Source organism: Salmo salar, chromosome ssa10 (assembly GCF_905237065.1).
Source record: "Salmo salar chromosome ssa10, Ssal_v3.1, whole genome shotgun sequence".
Lineage (NCBI taxonomy): Eukaryota > Metazoa > Chordata > Actinopteri > Salmoniformes > Salmonidae > Salmo > Salmo salar.
Window position 1 is genome coordinate 39847454 of NC_059451.1, and position 10147 is coordinate 39857600.

At 42.7% G+C, this 10147-nt stretch overlaps 1 protein-coding gene across 1 annotated transcript; it reads right to left on the reverse strand.

Annotated features, from left to right (window-relative positions):
- Positions 1-3489: 3489 nt before the first annotated feature.
- On the reverse strand, positions 3490-5406 carry LOC106560372 (forkhead box protein Q1). The gene has a single exon (XM_014123233.2). It carries the CDS (start codon positions 5121-5123, stop codon positions 4068-4070), a length of 1056 nt encoding a protein of 351 aa, XP_013978708.1. The 5' UTR covers positions 5124-5406; the 3' UTR covers positions 3490-4067.
- Positions 5407-10147: the final 4741 nt, after the last annotated feature.

The window sequence follows — 10147 nt, forward strand, 5'->3', positions numbered from 1 at the left end:
ATAAAAAAAAATCCTTATATTAAGCAAACCAGACGGCACAATTTTCTTGTTTTTTAAATTTACGGATATCCAGGTGTCCAACACTCAGACATAATTTACAAATGAAGCATTTGTGTTTAGTGAGTCCGCCAGATCAGAAGCAGTAGGGATGAGGAGGGTTGTTATCTGTGTATTTGACCATGTTCTGTCCTGCTAAGCATTCAAAATGTAATGAGTACTTTTGGGTGTCAGGGAAAATATATGGAGTAAAAAGTACATTCTTTTCATTATGAATGTAATTAAGTAAAAGTAAAAGTTGTCAAAAATATAAATAGTAAATTACAGATACGCCAAAAAACGAGTTAAGTTGTACTTTCAAGTATTTTTAATGAAGTACTTTGCACCACTGGCTGTTCGTCCTTCTCATAGGCCTATAGCCTACTTTGACCTTTCCTCACTTCTTTTGACAAGTGCCTACATCTTGCCTGAGCATTTTTTTACTCCTTTTGAAGAGATTAAATATAGTTTAAATAACTCTTTCCAGCGTATTTTAACGGTAATGTGCGTCTTTATGTCTTCTTTCAGGCGCCCCAGCAGCCGCGCTTCCTGTCCAGCTCAACTCGGACTTTTGTGCTCAGAGTACCAGGTTCTTTCTCCAGAAGCTCAGGCGCGGTTCAGCGCCCTGCAGAGTGACTGACTGTTTGAACTTCCTAACATTGTGCCTGGACTGCAGGCCTAAACCCTGGACCACAACTACATAATATTTAGGTTTCTATTCAATCAATAGCGCTGAAGATCCGTATTATATATCGCGATTGACAATTAAAGGCAATGTTCCCGCGGTGGCGGAGACTGCTTTCACGGTAAACACTGCACACGTCTGTTCAATCGGAAATGACATTTGAACGCGGATCTTTCGGGATACTTCGGCGATACGGATTGAATGGAGCCCAGTATCTACTGCTCTCAGATTCAAGCATGTATTCAGTTTATTAGGATATGCCATATGTTAACTAGTCCCTGTTCCACACACCAGAGAGAGCTAGTCCTAAGCTATAGAATGAAAACATAACGGTGGCCTACATTGATGGAGCGTTCACCTGTTATGGCGGTCAGTGCTAGTGCTCTACCCAGTGCGTAGCATACAGGTGTGCTGTTCCGGGATTTCACCTGCAGGTTGCAGCATTGTTCCTGGAACGAGACTCAACCCTCCTACCTGTCACCTAGACCGCCGGGTGCACGTTTTGGTTTTTGCCCTAGCACTACACAGCTAAACAAAGCTTGATGATGAGTTGGTTATTTGAATCAGCTGTGTAGTGATAGGGAAAAACCAAAACGTGCATCCAAGGGGGGGGACTGCATAGTAAAACCATAGTGACACCTGTCAGGTTATTTTTGTTAGCATAGTATAGTCCTAGGTCTATGCATCAATGTGCATGATTGAGGAGGACGGACAGGTAATGTTTTATGTCAAAATATTTGTACACATGCATTGTATTTGTAGAAACATGTATGTGCCTAAGCAATAATGTCTTCCGTTCTATTTGTGCCCAGATCGATGAGGGACTGATAACCCCTCTCAAGAAAGACAGGGTCAAATGCAAATGGTAAATGTATCAACACATTTGCTCTTTTCCTTTTCAGATTTGATCGTTTGTCAATTGAGCAATTTTTGAGATTATCTTTCTCATTAGCCTATAGGCTCATTTCTCATTGGTCCACAATAAAATAATGTACTATTCACGATATTTTCTATGTATACTATTTTACAATATTTGTCTAGATACAGCACTTGCTAGTGATAGTCTACAACTTTGTCACTAACATTAGGCCTAACATTGATAACGGGAATCGTAATTAATGTGGGCGACACTGCATGTGATGACGTCGAGGGTTTCCTTCAGGACCGTGGACAGCTCGAGACATCGCATATGGACTGCATCCTATGGATAACCCCCATATATCCCCTGTCTGTGTTGAAAGGTCAAATCATTTAGCTTTTATTGGAAGTGTGTTGTGATCATTTCTAGACTTGGCGCTTGAAGTAGCCAGCCAACATGATTTTTTCTCATTATTAAACCCTTACAATAGCCCAACTTGTCATTGGTCATTTCATTTTGAAACATTGTTTTGGTAAAAGTTATTTGTATAGCTTATCGTTTAGCAGGTCTGTGTCTTCGTTGTTGTGGACAGGTAGGCTATATGTCGTAATTCATCCCACATCTTTTTTATATTCTAAAGATATTGTTGTAAATCTTACTAAGAAAATCAGGACATTTATTTAATGTTTAATGTGTTTAAAAAATCCACAACGTAGCCTATAGCAGGATGAAAAAGGTCTAATATATTTTTTCAAATGTTGGTGATTTAAAAAAACAAACATGAAATGCACTATTTTATAATAATAAATTATTATTATTAGTAGTAGTATTAGTAGTATGTATTAGCCTATTGTTATTTCAGTATTACATTTTGAATTGCGTGACTTGAAACGAGAACAAGCTACAAGGCAGTGTAAATTCAAATGTCATATTTGAACAAGCTATATTTGATTGTACAATGTTTATTGGAGACCCAGATCCCAGGCACGTTTCTTACCCTTGTATGAATACCACAGTACAGATAATGTTTAATGAGTACACCATAGCTTGGGTGGCATGCTATGGTCGGCCTACAATTTATCCTTAAGCATAAACCACATAGTTTACGTTTAGAGATAGAGTGCATTTGTCCCAAGTCTGAGATTTCATCCTCGAACCAATACAGAAGAGCTTGAGGAGACGTGTATGTTTTCGCTGCGCTTAATAGATACTGTACATTATAACTACACATGATTTGCTATTGGGCAGCTAAATGTCCCTAATAACTGAACTCAAACCCCCTCACTCGGAACAACCTTCCTAGACGTGTGTTGCAGTTAAAGTTAATGATCCTTCGTGTAAAGCGTCAGATTCTATGATTTACTTGACATAATTCAGCACTCCCCATTCTGGGACGGATCTCACCACCCTTAAATATTTAGAAATAGCTCAACCGAGCTGTAATTTGTGCCTAACGGTGTTGCTTCCTTAGCTGTGCAGTTCCGTGCCGTGCAGACAGAGAGGAAGACAGAGGGGGGAAATGTAAGTATTGTAAATCTGTAAAGGTAAATCCCTCTCTGTGCCTAACACTGCTGTTTCCTAATTGTGCCTTGCCGTGCAGAGTAGGCAGATGTCTGAAATGATTGTATATCTTTCTGTTCATTCCTCTGGTACTTCAGCAGGCTAGTTTAAGTGGTGAGGATGCCAAAACAGCGCCAGTGCTGCCAGGCGCTAAGCCTTTCCAGTTCCAGGCAGATAGATATCGGATCTTCCTCTGATCACCCATGCAAACTTTTTCCGCCCTCTGATCCAAAAATCACTTCAAGTAGGCCTATACTTAATGGAAAAATATAGATTATTCTTTATTTTCCTTTAGGTAAAGATAAGGCAAGAGCAATATAAAAAATTAAATACTCCTGGTTTGCTTCGATAATTTTTCCCCAATACGTTTTTATTTTCTCTCATAAAAAATATCGTCCATGCATGAATCAATGTTTAGGAAAACAGACAGTGTTTTTGTGCAGCCTCCTTACATGGAGTAATCAACAATCCAACAAATATTTTAAAATACAATATTTTTCAGCAAGTCATACAAAACTACATCAACACATACATAGTACTATATTTTTCAAATTGTTGGCACATGGTAGCCGTCGTTTACAGTAGAAATGACCTAAGAACCACGTAACACACACACACACACACACACACACACACACACACACACACACACACACACACACACACACACACACACACACACACACACAGTGGAAAGGCATGTCAGATTGCAACTAATTTGCTTCGTCCTAGTAGTAACCAGATAGAAATAAAGTCATGACAACAATAACACATTACGTTATTCATCACCACTAAACGACTTGTTATAATCAGAATAAATGCACTGAAATGCTTTTTTTAAAGACATTCGAAAAACGTAGAGCGCATAGGAAAGTGCACATGGCAAATTTAAGATACATAATTACATTATCGTCTGTTACGTTGGCTTTAGGAGAGCAATGAATCTATCTGGAAAGGATGACAGCTGCCAACTCGCGCTGTGTGCATCTTCACAGGGGAGAAAGCAGCCTCGGAGTTTGGCATGTGGCCCTGCGACGTCATGTGGAGAGCTGTGAGTGGGTCCCTGGTGTGCTCTGCATGCTCCGCGAGGCTGCACCTGTACACGTTCAACATGTGTGACGCGCCGGTGCTGACCTGGTGGTACGAGTGCTGTGCATGTGCGTGTGCCATAACAGCGGGTAGCGGTGGGTAGGCCAGTGTGTAGGGCAGCATGTGGTGAGCACCCGCGGGCCAGTAGAGCCGGTGCGCACCGGGGTTGGCATGTGCACTGTTTCTATCGGTGTGGTCTCTGTCCTCCCTACGTATGAAGGGCTTGCTGAGGATACTATCGATGGAGAAGGAGCTGGAAGCGCTGGAGAACTTGGCTCCCATCACCCTCTCCTCCCGGGAGGGCACAGATGCAGGGGCCGAGATGCGAGTCTCCTCGCCTGGTGTCTGGGTGTCAGGGGTCTCGGTGTCCTTATTGGAACCACCGGATCGGCTCTTAGTGATGCGCTTCCTCCTGCGACGGAACACCCCGTCAGCGAAGGTGTACTCGCTGTGCGGGTTCAGCATCCAGTAGTTGTCCTTGCCCCATGGCCTGGAAGGGTCCCGGAGCACCTTGAGGAAACAGTCGTTCAGCGACAGGTTGTGGCGCACCGAGTTCCGCCAGCCGGTGTAGCTGCCCCGGAAGAACGGGAACTTCTTCATCAAGTAGTCGTTGATCTCAGCCAGAGTCAACCGGCCGCTGCCGGAGTCCCGGATGGCCATGGCGATGAGTGCGATGTAGGAGTAGGGCGGCTTGGGTCTGCGGGTGTAGGGCTTTCCCTTGCCATCGCTGCTGCTCGGGATAGCAGGTGCCGGGCTGTTGGCCACGCAGTCCCCGTCTGAGCCCAGCTCGTCCCCGGATAGGGGAGAGGGGACGCTACCTTCCGCATCACTGTGACTGCAAACCTCCATAGGCTTCTGAACGAAGTGGCTTGCGGAGAACACTTCAAGTTTCATTTTTTATATTTATTGTTTTCCCGCTCCTCCTCTCACCTGTCAGTGTGTAGCTGTCAGAGTTCGTTGCAGTACAGTGCGATTCTCCTAATCAGAAAGTAAGAAAATCTGTCTGTCTGTGGTTGGTCTTTAGAGAGGCGCAGGTGTAGCCTGTGAGTCTGTTTCAGTGGTGGAGTCAGTGCACCTGTCTGTCTGTTTCGGTCCGAGGAGCTCCGATGTACAGAGTAACGGGAGACACCCAAACTCGTGCCTGTTTAGCAGCTGAAAGTAGATTTGTCTCCGGAGACACGCGCCCTGTTATAATATAATCCCTCCGCGAGGGACAGCCCACGGGGGGCGTGGTCTAGCGTCTCAAACTCAGTAATCTCAAATCCATTGAAACGATTGAGGGATTTATGATTGCACGCTCCTCTGTGCCACACAGGAGTATGTAAAACAAAAATAAACACATAGAAAGCTAAAGTTAGAAGGAGGAGGGGAGAAGAACTAGGTGTATTGTTCATATATTTTAGAGAGCTCGTCTCTCTCTCTCTCTCTCTCTCTCTCTCTCTCTCTCTCTCTCTCACACACACACACGCACACACCTGAGTGAGTGACTCACCTGCATGACTGTAGATTGTGTACCAGAAAAGAGTTTTGCGCGAGATGGCGTGTATTCACCAGACAGGCACACACAGATGTGTTTACGTTTGTAATGTTTTTGTTTGTAGAGAATCTCAGGTCACTCTTAAATTGATTTACAGTTATATTTAATCGATACGGTGGTTCTGAACTAAAACACCTTGCTCGTGGTCTAATCTAACATTTCTTGTCCTTTGCATAATAATAATAATAATTTGGTTCCTTGGAAGTTGTGGGAACATAAAATGGAAAGAATTTGAAACATTCTGAGAATGCAAGTAAAAATGTTGCCTGTTCTGCAAACGAACATTTTTAGGTTGCAAGGAGGTTCTACTATGTACTACGTTTTACTATGGTTTTCTGAAAGTTTTCATGGGAGGTTTAATTAACATTCTGAGAATGAAAATGATAGGTTATTTGAAAGTAATTAAAGTTCTGAGAACAGATTTCAATAAGAAGTTTTATAACACTGCTACATTACATGGCCAAAAGTAGGTGGACACCCCATCAAATTAGTGGATTCGGCTATTTCAGCCACACCCGTCACTGACAGGTGTATAAAATCTAGCAAACAGCCATGCAATCTCCATAAACAAACATTGACAGTAGAATGTACTGAAGAGCTCAGTGACTTTCAACGTGGCACCGTCATAGGATGTCACCATTCCAACAAGTCAGTTCGTCAAATTTCTGACCTGTTGGAGCTGCCCTGTCAACTGTAAGTGTTGTTATTGTGAAGTAGAAACGTCTAGGAGCAAAAACGTCTCATCAGTGAAGTGGAAGGTCACACATGCTTACAGAGCGGGACCGGCAATTTGTAAAGCACATAAAGTGTAAAAGTAATCTGTCCTCAATTGCAACACTCACTACCGAGTTCCAAACTGCCTCTGGAATCAACGTCAGCACAAGAACTGTTCGTCGGTAGCCGACACAAGCCTAAGATCACCATGCGCAATGCCAAGCATCGGCTGGAGTGGTGTAAAGCTTGCCGCCATTAGACTCTGGAGCAGTGGAAATGCGTTCTCTGGAGTGATGAATCAGGCTTCACCATCTGGCAGTCCGACAGGCGAATCTGGGTTTGGGGGCTGCCAGGAGAACACTACCTGCCCCAATGTATGGTACCAACTGTAAAGTTTGGTGGAGGAGGAAAAATGGTCTAGGGCTGTTTTTCATGGTTCAGGCTCCTTAGTTCCAGTGAAGGGAAATCTTAACGCTACAGCATACAATGGACATTCTAGACGATTCTGTGCTTCAACTTTGTGGCAACAGTTTAGGGAAGGCCCTTTTCTGTTTCAGCATTTACATTTACATTTACATTTTAGTCATTTAGCAGACGCTCTTATCCAGAGCGACTTACAGTAGTGAATGCATACATTTCATACATTTTTTCTCCGTACTGGTCACCCGTGGGAAACAAACCCACAACCCTGGCGTTGCAAACACCATGCTCTACCACAAAGCGAGGTCTATACAGAAATGGTTTGTCGAGATCGGTGTGGAAGAACTTGACTGGCCTGCACAGAGCCTTGACCTCAACCCCATCAAATACCTTTGGGATGAATTGGAACCTCGACTGCGAGCCAGGCCTAATCGCCCAACATCAGTGCCCGACCTCACTAATGAGGTCTGTGGCTAAATGGAATCAAGTTCCAGCAGCAATGTTCCAACATCTAGTGGAAAGCCTTTCCAGAAGAGTGGAGGCTGTTATAGCAGCAAAGGGGGGGACCAAATCCATGTTTAATGCCCATGATTTTGGAATGACATGTTCAACAAGCAGGTGTCCACATTGGTCATGTAGTGTAGCTTAGTTTGGGTTAACTGTTCTTAACTCCAAGCACAGATAGGACACAAGGAAATTCATTTGCTTAGGCATTAATCATGCAAACACATGCATTTTTTTATTATCATAGTGTCAGTGAGATTCGAATTTATGATCTTCTGTTCTTTATCCATGGAGTTAGTCCACTGCACCACCAGGATCGAGATAGCGTGCCATGTTTTTTAAAGTCATACAAAGCTGTTCATTTTAGTCTATGCAAACAGACCCCATTTCAAAGGAAACAAGTGTTCATTAAGATCAGGTGTGACCATTGAGTGGGCCCGCCAACACACCTGAACACACTCAACAAGGTAGAAGATAAGAGTTTTGTTTATGCTGAGAACGGAATGTATATATTTTTAAATAACATTCTTAGAACTTTGAAAGTTTTCTTAACGTTCTCGGAACAATTACATTTGAATAGACGCATGAGGAAACCTGTGTCACCGTTGTCTGAAGGATCAGACCAAAATGCAGCGTGTTCGTAGTTTCACATATTTAATTTAACGTGAAACTGAAATGCAATACACTAATACTTGAAACACAAAAACAACTAACTGTGACGCAGAGAGAAAACACACTACTCAAAATATAATCACCCACAAAAACAGGTGGGACAAACATCAACTTAAATATGACCTCCAATTAGAGGTAACGAGGATCAGCTGCCTCCAATTGGAGATCAACCCAAACAACACCAACATAGAAATACAAAACTAGAAACTGAACATAGAAATAAAAAAACAGACAAACACCCCCTGTCACGCCCTGACCTATTCTACCATAGAAAATAACAACTTACTATGGTCAGGACGTGACAACCTGTAGGAAATCCTTATGCTGAAGTACTGAAATTCCCACCAGTTAGAGAACGTTCCTAGAACATTACCAATATTGAAATGAATTGTAACCATGTTTGAAGTAATAAAATACCAAGAAAATAACGTTTTTTTTGTCAAGTTCCTTAAATGTGTTGAGAATGTTCCAAAGCCAAGCAACTATCCTGCACCATTCACAGAAAGTTGTGGGAAGTTCATATGCAAAGTGCCTTTTGAAAAGAACAAAGATCAACAAAAGAGGAAAGAAGTCTTTGAATCATCCCCTCTTCTGTTATGTCTATCAGCCATCTTAATCTGTCTTTAATGTTAGGAGCTCTCAAAGTTCCTCCCATCGTTTGTTCGGAGAATAACAACATCTCCCCTCCACAAAGCTTAAGAACTATATCAAAGGTTGTGCATAAAACACACGCATGCATACACGCACACACATACACAGTTTGCAGCCTAATCCTAAAGTACATTTTACATTCTTAATTTCAGGCCCCATGATAATACAAGGTGTTGGGGCCTCCTCCCTCTACATATGACTTCTCTGGAAAGGGGAAGTAGTGCTGAGTCAATACCGAGATGACAACACAGTAAAAATAGATGGGTTTAGGTTAGCTCCATAGTAAGGAAATATGTAAACTCGGGTTAAAATAAAGGCAAGCCCTGCAATTGCAAAGCGAGGATTATCTGAAAGGTCATGTATAATTCACAGAATGGCACAGAAGTTCAAATGAAAGGGAAACAAAACGTTGAATTGACGTTTGTGCCCAGTGGGTTAGTGCTTGACATGCAGTAGCTTATACCAACGAGACCAGGAGAGTGATGAGACCACTTGGCGTCATGCGTGGTCTGAGATTTTTAACTCTAGACCTATAGCCTATATCAGCATTATCTATCTCATCAGTACATATGTTTTTATCACGCTCTCGCTTCTAGAATTACAGACTACTATCTGTCCTGTACCACTCTCTCCTATGCTCAACCCCTCTTCACCCTCACTTCTCAGAATTCTCTCTCGCTCTATCTCGCTCTCTCAATTGAATTGAATTCAATTTCAATTTCAATTTAAGGGATTTATTGGCATGGAAAACATATGTTTACATTGCCAAAGCAAGTGAAATAGATAATAAACAAAAGTGAAATAAACAATAAAAAATGAACAGTAAACATTACACTCACAAAAGTTCCAAAATAATAAAGACATTTCAAATGTCATATTATGTATATATACAGTGTTGTAATGATGTGCAAATAGTTAAAAGTACAAAAGTGAACATCTCTCTCTCTGTAAGCAGGGGTAACGACGCAGCAAAAGGTCGGAAAGTTACATGAGTTATGAGCTTGGCTCTGGGGTGAGTGATAATCATTAAACTGTCTTCTCCGCCACACCTCTTCGCAGCCCGGAGGCTATTTGGACTTAGGATGAATGTGAAATATTCCCTCGCGCTCCGCTGCCTGCCTGTGTGCGTTACCGGGTTCACCGGGCAGGCAAACAAGCCCGCGCGACACGCGGTTGGTTCTGCTGGCTGGATGCGCACATTTCTCACACAAATACACACTTTAACACACCTAAACAAGCACACACACACACACACACACACGCACACACACGCGGCATCGGTTACGCACTGTCTGTATGTTTGTTTTTGCTGTGGCTTTCTCTCACGGCCTCACTCCAAAATCACTTGTCAGTAGGCCTGACACGGACCGCGCCATGAGACTCCTCAGCCTACGACCAGACAGATAGAACGATGAGCGCA